This window comes from Pholis gunnellus, assembly GCF_910591455.1.
Source record: "Pholis gunnellus genome assembly, chromosome: 5".
Classification (NCBI taxonomy): domain Eukaryota; kingdom Metazoa; phylum Chordata; class Actinopteri; order Perciformes; family Pholidae; genus Pholis; species Pholis gunnellus.
This window is the reverse complement of record NC_136531.1, coordinates 9568362-9585184: the sequence shown is the minus strand read 5'-3', so window position 1 is coordinate 9585184 and position 16823 is coordinate 9568362. Positions and strand designations below refer to the sequence as shown.

At 40.8% G+C, this 16823-nt stretch overlaps 3 protein-coding genes across 3 annotated transcripts; 1 reads left to right on the top strand and 2 right to left on the bottom strand.

The window, feature by feature from the left end:
• Positions 1 to 218: 218 nt before the first annotated feature.
• gprin3b (GPRIN family member 3b) lies at positions 219 to 2426 on the bottom strand (the record flags this gene model as incomplete). Its single annotated transcript, XM_079158825.1, has 1 exon — positions 219 to 2426. One exon carries the CDS (start codon positions 2424 to 2426, stop codon positions 219 to 221), a length of 2208 nt encoding a protein of 735 aa, XP_079014951.1.
• Positions 2427 to 7685: 5259 nt separating this feature from the next.
• Positions 7686 to 12636, top strand: elmod2 (ELMO/CED-12 domain containing 2). The gene is made up of 9 exons (XM_079160017.1): positions 7686 to 7778; positions 8686 to 8833; positions 8925 to 8953; positions 9752 to 9849; positions 9977 to 10106; positions 10411 to 10544; positions 12032 to 12100; positions 12207 to 12340; positions 12476 to 12636. The coding sequence occupies exons 2-9, from the start codon at positions 8689 to 8691 to the stop codon at positions 12631 to 12633; spliced, it is 897 nt and encodes a 298-aa protein (XP_079016143.1). The 5' UTR covers positions 7686 to 7778; positions 8686 to 8688; the 3' UTR covers positions 12634 to 12636.
• A 1148-nt stretch (positions 12637 to 13784) lies between these two features.
• ucp1 (uncoupling protein 1) lies at positions 13785 to 16356 on the bottom strand. The gene is made up of 7 exons (XM_079160016.1): positions 16088 to 16356; positions 15778 to 15914; positions 15266 to 15464; positions 14825 to 15022; positions 14597 to 14698; positions 14064 to 14244; positions 13785 to 13922 (listed from the first exon to the last, which is right to left on the bottom strand). Exons 2-7 carry the CDS (start codon positions 15901 to 15903, stop codon positions 13808 to 13810), a joined length of 921 nt encoding a protein of 306 aa, XP_079016142.1. The 5' UTR covers positions 15904 to 15914; positions 16088 to 16356; the 3' UTR covers positions 13785 to 13807.
• Positions 16357 to 16823: the final 467 nt, after the last annotated feature.

Genomic DNA, 16823 nt, shown 5'->3' with positions numbered 1-16823 from the left:
TGGGTTGTTCATTGTATATTTCTAAGTCCTACCGTCTTTGATCACAAACATCACAAATAGTTCGACTCTTTATGCTACAACATTCCAGTATACTTCCTTACAGGGACCGTCGTCCCATTAATGCTTTCACTTGGCATTGCAATCGTGACGAAGGGAGGACAACAATTTTGACCTCTAGGAAAAGGCTGCAGTTTGACACTGGCTACCTCTGTGCTGTGCTACTCGAGGACGGAGGAGGGAGGTGGACGCACGCAGCAGTTGGGCCGTCTGACATTTTGCAGCATTGACCTGAAAATGTTCTGCTGCCTCCTTTTGCTCTTGCTGACATGTCCCGGCGAGTCGACACCAGAGACCGACTTTCGGATGGAAGTCTTGGCGATCAGTTTCTTCTCTTGCTCTTTGATTTTGCACTGCAAGTGGCTCTGAATGGCAAAACCAAGGGACTCTGGGTCCACAGAAGCCCCGTAGACCTCCCAAGTCATCCCCTGTTCGTCCCAGACGACATCGTGGACGTTCTTTTCTTTTTCCGTCTGGTCCTCCTCTTCTTCTTTCCTCTCCAGTTCTTTCTTCTGTTTGCCTGACTTTGCCTCCTTCTTATGGGCTTTACCTCCACATTTAGCCTTTTGTTTAGGACTTTCAGCTTTTTTTTTAGTTAGATCTGGCTTTGATGTGGTGTTAGTTGCTGTTGGCAGGGCCTGGCTGGGCTTGGTTGTAACAGCAGCCTGTGACGGCGCAGCATTGTGACTGTCAGCAGATCTAGACTTGGTAGCACCGGCCGTCCCTGGGGCTGTTACTGATTTGAGAGATGGAGCTTCGGCATTGGCTGTTTTCGGTGCCGATTTCTGAACCCCTGTTATATGTAGGGAGTTACCTGTCTCTCCTGGCTCCTTGTGGTGGCTGTGTTCAATGTTGATTTGATAAACTGGCTGGGTGTTGCAGAGAGCTGACCCGGGGTCTTTAGGCTTTGCTCCGAGCCTTTTGTCCTGCTGCTGGGACAAAGTTTCTGAGTGGAAAACCACGCCGACATTTTGGTTGGGGCACATCTCTGCCTCAACAGTGAGTTTCTCTGACCTTGGATCAGTAGAGGCGGATAGAGCGTTCATATTCATCTGATGTAGTCCCACACCCCCGTCATCCTGGTAGACCACAGCCAGGCTCTGCGTGGCCTCCCTGGGGACTGCACCACCACTCAGCCTGCGCGGCACAGCAAAAGGCAGCAGACTTGGGCTTGTGGCCACAGCCTTACTGCACATGTTCGCCACCGCCTGAACCTCCATATCATGACACCGCTTGACCGGTGCAGATGACGGGGATAAGGTCATCGTCGAAGCCTCCCTGTAAAGCTTGCTGTTTTGCTGCCACTGCTGCGCTTCAAAGACAGCTGTGTCAGTCTGGCTGGCTTCCTCAGCCACCTGCCCATCTGCCGGCATAGTTTGTGTAGCCCGGGGCAAAGTGGAGGAGTCCGTCTGTGAGGAAACTGGCTGATGTTTATCTGGAGAGACTTGTGGTTTCTTTAATAGTGGCAAATCCTTCTCTGGATGTGTTGAACTTGAAGTCTTATTTGTAAAATCGGCCTCTGCAGCTTTGCTCTGAGACAAAGGTGTCGTGGAGCTCAGAGGAGCTGCAGGAGTTTCCATGCTTTGTTTAGGTTTGGCTGCTTCCTGCAGACTCACAGTGGTTTGTGAGCAGCTACGTAAATGTTCAGGCTCTTGAGATTTCTGTGGTACAGCTGTGTCCTCGTCTTTGAGAGCTAAAATGCTCCCTTTATTATCGCGTTGTGGTTCAGATGTCGTATGCTTTAATTCACAGGCGATGTTGAGATTTTTATTATAAGGAGAAACATTTTTATTACTGTCCTCTTGTGCTGTGACTGAGGGTGTCAGCTTTGCACACTCCTCCACTGCTGCATTTGGCCCTTTTATTCTGCAGTCATTGGTCTGCATGTCGACCTTTGACGCTGAAAGAGCAGGCGACACACCAGCCTTACAGATACATTTTTCATCAGTCGTACTTAGCATTTTCATATTAGCATTTAAATCCCTCTGGTCGCCTGCTGCCTCACCCAGCCCTTGGCCTGTTGGAGACAGGTCTTGCATCTGTTGGTTTCGACCTGTCACAAGCTCTGACTTTGTCTGGTTTCCATTAGCTGGTACTGGTTTGTCTGTCACAGTGCTGCTAACTGGTTCTCCTCCTTCGGAAGCAGTTTTTCCGGTGTGTGGGGCGGTGTTAGCAGAAGAAGTAGTCAGAGATGAGTTGTCCTGTTTGTGATCAGGAGATGTGAGGGTGGGTGTTGGACAAACCTGAGAGAGTTTGAGGTGGGGCTCTTTTGGCCAGTTGGCATTTGGCTCCTTATTGCCTAGCATGTCCACTGCAGCCAGCTGAGGCACCATCTGGACTGTCACTGTCCTTTTTGGGTTAGTTCCCATGCCGGATTCACGGTTTCAGTCCTTAAAAATTGACGTAATCCAAAGATGAACACAGATGTGCAATATCAGTCACTTTGTGTGATTCCCTAAAGGAGGAAAATAGAAATAGACTTAGTTTATTTCTAATGATTGAGCTTCACTTTTCCTAGACACAAATCTTGATTTAGACAAAAATAACCAGACTGATCTGGTTATTTTTGTAACTCATAACTCTATATCTCATATAGCAGTCCAGGCTTAGATAAGCGTTATGTAAATTATACAATATAGTATTCCGGGTTGGTTTCTTAACAGTCATTAACATTCATTTAAATAATCCTTGTTCGAATTAAGGCAAAGCACCAGAACAATCAATGACCCGTAATTGCCTAATTAATCTACGGCTTTAAATGAAGATTAATATATGAGGCTGCAAGCATATTGATCGAATGAACATTACAACATATATAATAACATATATATATACAGTATACAGTATACATATAGTGTATTGGTCTTTTCAACAAGCTGTGTTTCTTTGAACTGTGATGATGATTAGTTACTGTAAATGTAGTTAGAGGTTTTTCTGTCTCTGCGACGCTCTTGAAAGGTTGCATGTGATAAGAGGCTACCTTAACTTAAAACATGAATCAAATAATTGTAAGAATGTGTCATCTTTTAATTTGAATAACTTATAAACATCAACTAAAGGAGTCAAATCCATTTCAAATCCAAGATAGCCTGACCCAATTGTACAAGTAACGTAAAAAATAAGAATAACTTGGGGGGAGGGGGGGGGGGGGGGGGGGGGGGCATACAGAATTGCTGTATAAGACTGAAGCAAAGTTTACAAACCTGGAAGTAAAGTAAGCAAAGTGTAGAAATAAAACTTTGACATATGTGGGCTGAAAGTGCTTACTGATACTGACAGGATGTTTTTGATTAAGAATTGAGGATGTTCTACCTTCAATAGAGTTTCATTGGGTCTGACTGTCTTGTCTGGTTCCAAAATTCCTAATGAATGTGTTTGCTTGGTGTCATGCAAAATACTAATCAGTGGAGCAGTATATGAGTATATGGTCAACCCCTTTTTTGTTACTCACAGAGGGGGCTAGCCATGTGATATTGTTGTTATATCCGTTTAATGGGTCACTACTGTTCTATTATGAATTGCACACTGAACAAATTCAGCTCAAGACACATTTCTAAAAATAATCCTCCAAAATGCCCAAAACTTAAAGTGTTGCCTGAAAACAATTACTCATCTTTAATTTAACAACCCTTTTTTTCTGTCATGCCACTGTTAGTGAAATATAAACAGAAAAGGTTTGACATCTTAAATAATGTGTCTTCAGATCATCTTTTATCTCGTAATGAATCCAATAATAAAAATATAATTATGTAACCTTCAGTTTCGCAAATGTCTTCATCTCAGATGAATGACTCCATATGTCTCCTAAAAGTGAAAAAGAATCTGAGCCAATTCTGCAAGTAATGTGTCAGCAGACGTTTGAAGTATCTGATTCGTTGGAGTCAGACAAATTATTTGCGCTGTGATCGAGACGTTAATCATAAAAAAAACAGCCAAGGCTTCATCCAAAGAGGAGGAAGAACCACCGATTGATAATTCAGTGGTCCACAGGGAGCAAGTTGGCCATTTACATTTCAGTGACATACTGATGATCATCCATTCTGCATAATGTGAATCTCATCACAATGCAACTAAGGTTAAACCCAGCCTCGTCCTTTCAGTTACTCCCTTTTTCTCACAACAAGCATCATCACAACAAACATTATAGGTTTTTTACAGATCAGGTGATATTTATAAGAATAAAGAATAATCTTTCTCTTACTGTGCTTGGTAACTTGAACAAATATGTTTTAAATGTGACTTAAAAACAGAATAGTGTGTTGGGTCACAGACAGGTGTAGCCCATTTGTTTGTGCTCTCTCACTGCACGCATCTGCGTGTCTGTTGTCAAAGTGCAAATATTTATGGAAAGCATATCCTGTCTGTAAATTAGACATTCAACAATGAAACGCCCTGGTGTCATTTGCCTGCAACAGTTTAGAAATGACAGAGTGTGTGCAGAATGTGAATTCACGCACAACGCTGCATGCATTAAAGTGATGCACACGACCTATTCGGGCCAATTAAGATCTATGTCATGCAGCCTGCTGTAGCCTACATTTACCGCCCCGTCCCACCCCAACACCAAAGAGGCCACTGATGTTTGCTGATTTAATATGACCTTGCGGACAAATTTTAACATCTGACACAAAGGAAACCAGAGTCTAATGAGGAAGAGGAGGGTGGCTTACCTTGAGAGGCGCTATTCAATGTCCCGTTCTTTTGGGGTGCCGCTTGCGCGTCCGTGTCAGTGAAAAGAAGAGGCTAAACCATAGAAATGAATATGGAAAACCAACTCTGTGTCGGTGACAGCAAGCCACGCCTTCCACAAGTATATGGCTCTTTAGAGGTATCGATCTTACACTGCGAAGCGCAAAATTCAAGCCCCCCTTGACTGACTGACTGGCGCAATGAGTCACCGCGGTCCGACCGATGGATGCTGCCTCTGAGCTCTTTTTTAGGCTTGTGTTTCTTCATGCTTATAAAAAGTGGACCTTTCACAAAATGGACCTCTCGTGGTATGTGTGTGTGCCATCCCAGATTGAACTGGTCCAGCGCAGGCAACGTGGTGCAGGAGAGTAAACCAGATGAATGGATGAATGTGTGTGTGTGTGTGTGTGTGTGTGTGTGTGGGGGGGGGGGGGTTGAGAATGGAGGCAGTGCTGCATTAGCCGCAAGCTTTCACGGGAGCGTCACATGCACTTGAAATTGATTACTTTTAGATCCTGGCAGCAGATGCAGCCAATAACATTTCAAGAGCATATGCCATTTATTTTGCTGCGTCTCTTTGTATCATTCCTGTATGGATTTAGAAGACGTTAGCTCGTGCTGTGTACAGTATGAGGGAATTACCAGATGATTTCAATTTTAAAATCTATTTAAAATCTTTTACAAAATCTTAAAACATCTGCAAAGTAAAGAAATGTTACTCTGTGTTTTTTAGAAGCCTGTTAAGCTGAATAACGAACTTATATAATCAGGACATTAATAGAAATTGTTAGGATTGGACAGTGGCATGCCTAGACTGGTAGCACACCATATGATCATATCATGCAAGGCTATTAGAGAGACATCTCAGTGGTTTCAAGCCATTCTACCACGCAGTGTGTATATTGGAAAATAATTGGTTCCCTTTAAGTATGTGAAGGCTATTAGTCAGTGTGTTTGGTCGAAACGTTCCTGACAAGAGAAAATCAACAGCATGAGTAGTTTCTCGATATGCCTACCAGTAGTCAACACTTTTTCTTTTGTTATAATTGACTGTCTTGATAACATCATCAAGGTATAAAAAGCTTCCTCCAGAGTCACAGAGGATCGTAGATTTAAACATGTCGACTAAATTGAACATCATGTGTAAAGTTGGTCACTTTCTGCATCCCTGTCCCTCCATCCAGCCACATTAACGTTTCCCAAAACAGGTTTGTTGCCATTCTCTACCTGTCCACCAGATGCCCTCAGTCTTTTCCACCTGCTCGCCTGTTTCCACCTTCCCTCGTCAGCCCTGCAGTATATAACTGGCTCATTTACACTTAATCCCTGTCTTGTCATCAAGTTGCTTGTTGCAAGATGATTCCTGTTCAGACTGGCCTCCAGGTGCTGACCCTTTGCCTGTTGTATGTTTCACTAAGCTTCTCTATCTCCATTTAGGGATTACATTCCTGTACTGTTCCTGTGTACTCAATTGTCTGCACTTGGATCATATTCCTTGACAGGGCCCTTAAACTATAATGACATCATAAAACACTGAATGGTAAGAATCATCTTTGTAAAAGACGTATGTGTTTGGGAAGGATCTTACACAATGTCCTCCTGCGGACAGGGACCCAGCATCAGAGAAAGCTCACGTGGGTTGTTTTAGGCACTGAAAAACTATTGTCATTAATTTAGAGGACATGTTGGTTTGGTCAGAATTATTCTACTTGTCCCAAAGGACCCCTGCTTTTGTTTTCTCTTAAAAAACATGTCATGAAGGACACTCCCCTTTATGTGGACAAGTGAGACAACAGCACAACATTCAAAGTCACTATTTCATTACACATCACCTAACCAGCGCAATAAAAATGATTTTGTGTCATGTCTGTCAGTGCTGTTATAATTGATTTAATGTCAAGCTGACAGGCTACTTCCTCTCTTGACCCAGGCTAGACTCTTATTATAATCTAAGGTTTACTTTGGGGATTCAGTTTTCATGTATAGCCTGGGTCTGAGATAGGAGCTCCTCTTGGTATGCAGTAACCGTCTCCTGCCTTTTAAAAGCCCAGAGGGACTGATTAGTTGAGAAGGTAGACCACAGCTTAATTACAGTTGAGTGCACCATTGGTGAGCAACCCAGTATAGGCTGCATGCATTGCTGATATGCCAGACATACTTAATAATAAGAGTGGGTGGTTTGTTGCAACCATTGTAAACAGTGTGTTTATGTATCAAAGAAAGTATAAAACTCTGTGTCAGTTATATCTGTATAGCGTAATGGAGACTTACAGCCAAATGATTGGTCCATTTTAAAAAACAGACTCTCAATGTAATCTAACACACTCATATTGTGGATCTGGCATCATCTTGTGGTAAGATTTGGAAAGGCAAATTATTGGCTAAAATGGGTTCTATTAGCTTAAACCAATCTCATCTGAAGACTAATTTCATCTAAAGTACAGTCAGTTTCATTTTGTCTGTAATACACACTTCATGGTGAGTCCGTTGGTTAACACTTCACCGATCTAGATCTACTATCCAGCTAATCTAATGCTTAAGATGCACAGTATTTGGACGAGAGGTTGTCTGCATTCTTATGTAGCTGCGAAGCATATAGTCCATGTAGTGCAGCCTGGTGCAGACAGTAGCGACGTTTGACCAGTAGATGGCGCTGATAGACTGTCACTGAACGGCTGGCCTGTGCTGTGTTCAAAGACGTCATGTCAATTGACATAAACAATAAATTCAAACCAAGTTTCTGGGAGTGTGTCCGCTATCTTTTTACAACATTTTCAAACCATCCGCTCTTTGAAAAAATCATGGCAATCATGTAAATGTAATGGTTGAATGTAAGTGTGCATGTAATCCAAACATCTTAAATTTCTCAGGTGCGTGTTTTCACTTGCATGAGAACAGCTGTGTGTCTAGTCAGACCCTGAACACACCAGAGCCGGACTGTTGTCAAGAGAAGCGTTGCTAACATTAATGTACCAAACAGAAGGTAGCTTGTAAGTGAGGACACGTTTGGATATATATTCGTCGACAGAAAGGTAAGAGTAACTTACGACTCGCTCCTCGGAAATACTATCAAGTACTGAGCCAATGCTCCCGACGCTACCAAATGTAGGTTAACATAGCTAGCGTTAGCAAACAGTTTGGTGAATACAATGACAACCTGTTGTCTCAAGCGGTTAACAGTTGGTACGTTTCGATGGTAGCTAGTTAGCGCAGCTGGTTCATTAGAACCAGAGGTAGATGGCGAACAGTTTGGTAATATGTCGGCAGACTGTTTGCTGAAGCGCCACCTGATCGCCTAATGTTTGAAGCTCAACATAAACTGATTGCTCACGTTTGTCTGAAGTTAGCATTAGCTAATGCTAGCTACCACAAATGCTATTGTTTTGGCTGTTCTCTCAGTGAGCCTTCTAAAAACGACCCCGTCTCATTGTTGGATATATATTTGTATTTCAACAGTGACGTACGATCAGCTGATCTACTTATATATTGTCTCTTCTAACGTTAGTGAAGAACAGTTTAGATGTAAGCTAGTTTCTACATTTAGATGCACTTTATATATACTGTTTTATGCTACTTTGCACTTCTACTCCAGTACTTTCAAGATAAATATATAACTATATATATATATTGTACTAAATCGTAATGGTAGTTATAAGTTACTTTGCAGAGTAATATTTGTAATAAAAAATATACAATCAGCTTTTTAAATGTGATTCCTTGCTATAAGTCAAAATACGCATATTTTTAAAAAAGGTAGATAACGTTCAGAGCTGTAACAATTAGCCAATTAAGTTAATTGGCAACTAGTTATTATGGTAAATCAAGTACATTTATAGTAATCACTATATAGTAAGTATATATAATCACTGATGGCAAGCTGAGTTGATTTTGAGTGCTTGAATTCAAGTGGTCGCTGTCTTTTCTCCGTCCATGTTGTAGAAGATGCTGGGGTACATCTGGACGTACATCTACACGTCCATCCTGAGATACTGGCTGAAGTGGTTCATCCGACAGGCAACAGGGAAATGTGAGCTGCAGAGAATATGTTGTGGATACAAGCCTGGGGCTACAAGGACAACAAAAGCAGGTGAATGAAATAATCCCAGATCTGGTTAACTTTTCCTGTTTAGTAAACATTCTTTCTAATATATTCATCTGCCTCTTGTGTCCTGTTGTAGAATATTCTCTACGGTCATCAAAGAACAAGGTAAGAACATGTTAACTGTTTTTTAGTAGGTGATGGGTCATAGGTTTGGTTTGGTTTCTGATACCAAGGATTGTTCCTGGGCAATTTCCAGGTTTCAGCTTTCAATATAACTGTTGCTATTATTTTATGTTCAAGTTTATTTTATGTATCGGAAAGCCAAACACATGATCACTTTAGCACAAACTTGCTGAACAGCAGCACATTGACATCTACCCATTATGTTAAAGTGTCAATAATTTGGGTCATTTGTCCGTGTAAATGGTTTCTGGTTTCAGCTTATGTTTTTAAGTCATTGCAAATTAATTGTCTTTTTATTTTTAGTGTTGTTGTTTGGTCTCTGGGAATTTAGGAATACGGATGTGATCCGTTTTTTTGTAGATCTGGACAGTAATCTCACTGCAGATGTGAGATAGAAGCCTGATTGTTGATGTTTAAACTATGTGGTACCACAGAGAAGAGTAAAGGAAACTACTGACCTGTTAATGATCTGTTAGGCTGTTGAATGTGTGTAACTCCAATAGAGTCATATCCTGTCAGCTTAATCAGGCCTTATCTTTCACACACTTGCCTAGTTTAGATGAATGGACTCTTCTTGTCATTTATAGCTACATAAGCATTTTCCAATCAGCAGTCTATTCATTGTAGAAACAAAAGGGCTTTGTCATCTTTCTTTGAAAGGCATTTCTGTGCTGTGGCTGACAGCATAGATTATATGGCAGCAATCTTTTTGTCTGGTTGCTCGTTGTATCATACATTTTCTGTGACTACCTCCTCCTCTCCTGTGCTTTCCTCCTCTAGGTTTTAAGAGGAGCTTTGGAAACCAACAAGGATAATTTAGAGCAATGTGTGGATCAAATTATGAAAGAGAAGAATGTCAAACCCCAGAAAGATCCACCGTAAGGATATTTATCTGTTGTGTTGAGGTTGCTTTTCACCAGCAATTCTTTTATTTCCATAGTGTACTGTAAGTTTAATTTTTGAATCACTCTAGTAATTGTTTGTTTAATCTTTCTACCTTCTTAGCTTCAAGGAAAGCCTACACATCTGTCTGTTACAAATAACAGGAAACAGCAGCCTGTATATCTCTGTGGAAGATTTAAGAAAGGAAGTCTTCAACTCAGAAAACCAACAACACGAGGCCCTGCTGTTGAAGGTGTGTGTCACTGCTTCTGGATCCAGTTGATCATGTTTTAGCTGCTTGGTTACTGTTCCACACAATAAGTATCTGTCTGAAGTATACGCATGTCTGGATCAGTCCTTGTGGATTTTTGTGATTTGATTGACAGACACTTACTTTGTAATAAGCTTAATGCCATGAACCAACAGCTACTGCTAACATAGAAGCAGTCTAGGCTTTCGAATGAGAAACTACAGTTAAATAGTGCAAAATGATCGGACCTATAACCCTGTACAGTGGCAATTAAAATGTGTAACCCTTTACTTATTTGTACTCTCAGCTGTGGGACCTGTTGATGCCAGCAGTCAAACTGGATTCCAGGATAACCAAACAGTGGGGAGACATTGGGTTCCAAGGAGATGACCCCAAGACTGACTTCAGAGGAATGGGAATGCTGGGCTTAATCAACCTTGTGTGAGTCCTCAATGAATAACAATTAGACATTAAGTAGCTATGTTCTTATGCACTGCAGATGCCATCTACTATCAATATTTATTTTATTTATGATTGAAATACCTTTTTTTTTACTTTTGGAAACGGTGAGACACAGCACAGATACCGAACACTGACCAAGCAAACTAAACTTATTTTCCAGCTGTGTGTCAATATCAGCCTGAAAATTCAATTCCAAACTGCTGAGGGAATCCACACAGCCAGCAGGACTTCATACTTTGCTGCAGCAACCATTATTACATACACTCTTATTAAGACAAGTAGAAATGTGTATCCAAATACGTAATGACATCATTGTTTAAATGATTTGCACACACATAATCGGGGCCATATTTAGAACCCTACACTCGGAAAAAGATGCATAGTCGAACCTTGCAGGATCTATGTCTGAAAATTAAACCAGGTATACGGTGAGGCTTCGCCGATCTCTGTTAATGATTCATCTGTGTGGAGTCATGCTGTGTGGAGCTTATCTGTGTGTTTTCCCTCGCATTCTAGTAACCTATATTGCATAACATACCGCGTCACTTCTCTCTCTCTCTCTCTCTCTCTCTCTCTCTATCTCTATCTCTATCTATCTATCTATCTATCTATCTATCTATCTATCTATCTATCTATCTATATATATATATATATATATATATATATATATATATATATATATATATATATATATATATAGAGAGAGAGAGACTCACAACAGACTGGAGTTATCAAACTCCTAATTCGTGTTATAAGAGGCAGTTATCGCTATGACCAATTTAAAACACAGCGGAGTCCATAGGCTACAACGTGTTGACAAACAATGGACAATTGTTTAAAAAAATGAGTCTATAGTACCCACACGGATAAACATTAGTTAAGTTTACAAAAGATGCATTTAACAAAATTACTTCAGCATTTTGAATATAACATTAAGAAACAGTAGCGTGTTGGATTTTTTTTTTTAAGACCACCCCACCAATTTATCATTACACTCTAACACTAACATTGTCCGATTCATGTTGAAGATTCTTTTTATAGAATCAAAATCGATGCATTTTACTGCCTTGTCAAAACTTTATGCCTACACCACCGACAGTTGTGTCGGAGATTCGAGTGTATTATGATAGCGGCTAATGTAGCTTCAAGGTCTGGTAAGCTTACTACTGTCTAACTCCACACCCACATCTTTTTTTCAACCCCAATTGATGAATCACTTTACGCAATTTGTGACTTTTCCGACTTCATGCAGCTCCTTCTGAAGCCCACAATAGGCTTTATACAACCTTTTTCACGTATGCAGTAGTACTCCTAAAGACCATTGGACTGACCTTGATTTGTAAAATCAGATGAGTTCACCTTTTTAAGGGTACAAGATTACTGGTGAAGGTGATCTTATTTGTAGATTAAACTAGAAAGTATAGGACTATTTAAACAATGATTCTACTAAATTGTTTCTGTTGCAGTTTTTTCAGTGAAAACTACACGGAGGAGGCTCGTCAGGTGTTGTCTCACGCAAACCATCCTAAACTAGGGTAAGATACATTCATATACCAACGTGGAATATCTGCATGTTTTCAGGCAAAACTTTGATCTTCCTAAATAACTTTCTATGTTCCGTCACTTTTGGCACATACTCAGGTATTCATATGCCATCGTTGGGATCAACTTGACAGAGATGGCCTACAGTCTCCTGAAGAGTGGCGCTTTGAAACCCCATTTCTACAACACAGTACTGGGCACACCTGAGCTCCGACACTTTCATCAGCTATACTGTGAGTGAAGGAAATCACATCAGTTTTCTGATTCTGTCCGTCTTCTAGAAGAGTACAAAACTAAGTAGAATGTGAAATTTAGTTTTGTCTGCTTTTACAACGAATTCTCTAAAATGTGGGTTTCTTCTTTTCTAGGTTATCTGGCATATGAATTTGATAAGTTCTGGGTGGCAGAAGAACCAGAAAGCATCATGGAGTTCAATCAGTACAGAGAGAAATTCCACAACATAGTCAAGACACATCTACAGGACCCCGACGTTACCCTCACACTGACTGTCTGTTCTAAAAACTAACATTATTCAGAAATACCTCTCCATGGCCCCTGACGTTGTGTGATTGAGGAAAGAAAGGCAAGATGCGATGCTGAACATTGTAAACATAAATGTTTGGTCACTCATGAATTCAAACAAATGAATCCTCATATATTTGGTATTGTGGTCCATTGTTCACACTCGGTTCATCTTGTTACTGTGAGAGTAAAGGGTTTCAAAATAGAGCACACATCTACGATCTGTACCTCAAAAATGACCATTCCAGTGTTTAATTAACCTTTTGTGAAGGAGAAATGAGAGCTGCTGCAGAGGACTGTAGAGATAACAGGTCTGTCTTTTGTGAGGATTTAATCACTTTCAGTGAGCAAGCCGCCAATTTGTTGCAGCTAAAAGACAAGTTATTGGAAAAAAATGGCAATTAACTACTATATTTGTAGCTGTCTTGATTGTATTTATGTAAGCAAGACTTATGTGTTGTGACTCTTGTTCCGCTCAGGAATATAATTTTTATGTCCAGCGATCACGGCTACATTTTTGCATGTTTTAATATGGCCCTGTTGATGGCATCTGTATCCTGTAATATAGGTGATGTGGAACACAAACTGGTTGTTTGCCTCCGTTTTCATAAATTTGTATGTCTGAAGACTGCATTTTTATTCAGTGTTTTGCTTTTGAGTAAGGTATGTAATGACTAACACTTCTGACTCAAAGGTAATAAATACACATTTTAATGTTTAGAAATGTGTTTTTTTGTGGTGAAAGTGACGGCACAAGTTAAAAAGCAAGCACATGATCTGTTAAACAAGCAGAATATATTTAGAGTTCACATAAACCTGTTTAACATTTGACTATGGGCACCAGTATTATTTAAAGGTGCACTGCTGTAAACTGCCTAACATGTATGATTGGCAGATTTAGATTCACAGAGTGGTAGCACCATTCACTCCCATTCAATTGCAAATGAGTTAACCATGAAAAAATTATAAATATAAAGATAGAAATGCATTTCAGTTCAACATGAAGTCAAATACAAAGTACACTTAACTCCAATATTCCTTTTTCAACAAAGGATTTTGTTCTTTGTCACCATAAGACAAAAAGAATAAAACTAAAATGTGAATTAATATTCCTTCATCGATGTTCTAACACAGTGGTGGTTTCCGATTTTTCAGTCAAACTATCAAACGGGGAATCTTCAATTCCTGTCCTCAACCCTCTTCTTAGTGACCATCATGGCTCTCTTGATTTGTTCGAAAGAGACAAACATCACAACGTTCCACGATCCCAACCTCAGAAATGAGGGCACAAATCTACAGGAAATAGAGAAAATGAAAGCTAAAATAGATCCACAAATGTAGCATTGCTTAAAACATTTTCATCAAACGACCTCAGGTCATACAAATATTCCTAAACAAATGAGTGTGTGCTGCCGTCAGAGAGGAGGAGCTCACCCTTTGTAGAAAGCCGTCGGCCCCTCTTTAGTCATCATGGTCCAGGAACAGTTGATAGCACTCTTGTACTGACCAGGTGGAGAGTTCATGTATCTAGTTTTCACCACATCTACTGGGGAAGCGATCACTGTGGTGGCAAAGCCGGCACCAAACGCGGATACAAAGTGGCAAGGAAGATTGTCTGTGGAGAGAAAGATTGTGAACTAAACAACTAAAGAGAATAACCTGGAGGGCCTTTGTTCTGAGCTGAGCAGTATAGAAACTCAGGTCAGCGGGTTATATAACTTTGTGAATGGGGCAATATAAATGATTGAGATAAATGTTGTGTTGACTACTATTTACAGCACCGTGACGGAAAAATACACCATGGACTGTACCAGCCTGTGTGCTGTTATCAGCTGTGGTGGAGTTGAAGGGGTGAGAGGGTGTGTGATTTCTAACCCAATCAGCTGTCTGGGATGATTTTGTGTGTGTGTGTGTGTGTGTGTGTGTGGTTGTAACCAAGGCAAACATGCATGAGCTCTCTCACTCACCTGACATCAGTTTGTGTCTAAGGATGGCCTCCTTGATCAGGCCATATGTAACCAGCTCTGTGCAGTTGACAAGCGCATTTCTTGTGATGTTAGGTAGTGTGCCTAAAGAAGCCAGAAAAGAATGATAACTCTTTGATCACTCATCACTTATACATCATTTCTGGGTCTTATTTTCACGGCAGGCGAGACCCCAATGACTCATTTTGAAGCACGCTTCCTAAATGGCACCTTTCCAGAGTCCGCGCATGCCCTCGTTCTGGAAGATGTGTTTGTAGGCCTGCATGGTGCCAGTGTACCGACGAGCCACACCGTCCAGGTTCATCTGGGCTTGGAATCGAACCTTGACTACATCGGTGGGCTGTGCAAAAGACACCGCCATGGCGCCTGTGGTGCAGCCAGCCAGGATTCTTACCAGTATACCAGGGTCTGGAGGGGGAAAAGACAGGAACAACAAGCGGTGGAATAAAAGTACATACACTTTACTCTAAATGATTATGGCAGCTAATATTGACTTAATATTACATGTTGTGTACTTCATTTAGTTGGTATATTCTATAGCTATTACTCCTATCTATACTGTACATACAGAAGCTGCTGTACGTCTGTCAGTGCTGGATAAGGGATCCCTCCGCTGTTGCTCCTGCATGTGCTTCAAAAGCAACCACTTACTCTCTTTGCCACCACTGTAGAAATCTCTGACATTGTCGTAGAGGCCGATTCTGATGGAGGCGAAGCACGCTTGTCTCTGCAGCCCCGCTACCAGCCCGTTGTACAGCGACCTGGGCCCCTCCGTTCGGATCATGGTGCTGATCGTCCCAAACACCCCTCTGTAGCGGATGCCTTCCACTCCCTTCATCTCTCCCTGAAGCTGGGGTCACAGATTCAGATTGCACTCAAGGCTAAAACCAGCTTCACAGAACAAAAGTAGAGAACCTTTAGACTAAATGGTGCAGCGTGTTGCCACAAAAGTGTTGATGAGTGCAATTGATTTTGGGGGAAGGAGGTGGACAAAGGCAAGCCGCTCAGTCAATAGCAGCCAACACCAAACACCAACGTTAGAATAACTGAAGATCACTATCACAATAATATATCCGATGCATTGCAGTAAATGTGAAGGAAACATGTTATGTAATCCTGGAGATGAGTTAACAATGGTTTTGTTCTTTCTTTGTCATATATACCTGTAGTCTGACTTTGGCTGTGTCCAGGGGAAATGTGATAAGGTCAGCAACACAGGCTGCAGCCCCAGCACTCGCCATCTTCACCCCCAGTGGAGGGGCAACATCTGAGGGTTTAAATCCCACCATGTTTCCTAATACTGGATTTACAGGTAAGCACCGAAACACAGAAACACACAATCAGAGCAAGTTACCAGGAGAAAACACACCATATACATCTAATCATTCATCTTTTCCTTTAAAAGACTAGTGAATCTTTTATCAGCCAACAATCAAAGTGTATATCGATGATAAAAACATAAAACATACTTACATTTTTTGTCTAAAATGTAAGGTTCCCTTTAATCGTCAGTAGTTTGCTACCGGCAGGTTTTGATTGGCCAGATTATAATCCATAAATGGTGCCACCCCGCAGAAAAGAGAGATGCATCTTTAGCTCTGTATTTATATATTACCCGGCTGGCTTTTTTATGGCATTTACAGAGAGGCGTTACTGTGTACTGCTGCAAGGGTCAAATCAAAGTCCACCGACTGTCAGAAAGTCAATGTTCAATTTACCCCACAGTGCAGGAACATATCAGAAAAACAACTATTTTACTTCCCCCATTCTAGGACTGTAACATCCGCACCTTTTCATCCAAATTGCGGTTTCCGAAAGTATCTAAAAAACATTAATATTTTTTAATTGTAATTTCTTGCCTTCAAATCAACACGATATCCATTCACATTCAGTACAGGAAGTAGATCTTCCTTCTGTCCTGTATCTGACGCTTCATAATAAGTAATTATTTACTTTATTAGACCGAGTGTCTTCACTACACCACAATCATAATAAAGCGCTATCAGTTGGTTCATTGGAGTCAATCGGTTGCGTGAACAACAGAGAAAGTGTTTGGAGCTGATTGGCTAAAAATGTTTATAGCTTCAACACGTTGCCCTTTCACTTTTGTTATAGCGTTATTGTATCATAAAGTACTTACTCATTTGTTTGTTATAAAATGTATTATATCCTGTTGTCAGGTTTTTGATTTCTTAATAATGGATACTTT

Bases quoted from the DNA above. Each gene is read 5' to 3' on its own strand.
- ucp1 (XM_079160016.1), bottom strand. From the start codon at position 15,903: ATGGTGGGATTTAAACCCTCAGATGTTGCCCCTCCACTGGGGGTGAAG. The intron at 15,023-15,265 runs GTAAGTGGTTGC...TTCCCCCTCCAG, and splicing joins CTACAGTGGTGGCAAAGAGA to ACCCTGGTATACTGGTAAGA. The intron at 14,699-14,824 runs GTGCCATTTAGG...TGGCTTCTTTAG, and splicing joins CATGCGCGGACTCTGGAAAG to GCACACTACCTAACATCACA.
- elmod2 (XM_079160017.1), top strand. From the start codon at position 8,689: ATGCTGGGGTACATCTGGACGTACATCTACACGTCCATCCTGAGATAC. The intron at 8,834-8,924 runs GTGAATGAAATA...GTCCTGTTGTAG, and splicing joins TACAAGGACAACAAAAGCAG to AATATTCTCTACGGTCATCA. The intron at 8,954-9,751 runs GTAAGAACATGT...TTCCTCCTCTAG, and splicing joins TACGGTCATCAAAGAACAAG to GTTTTAAGAGGAGCTTTGGA.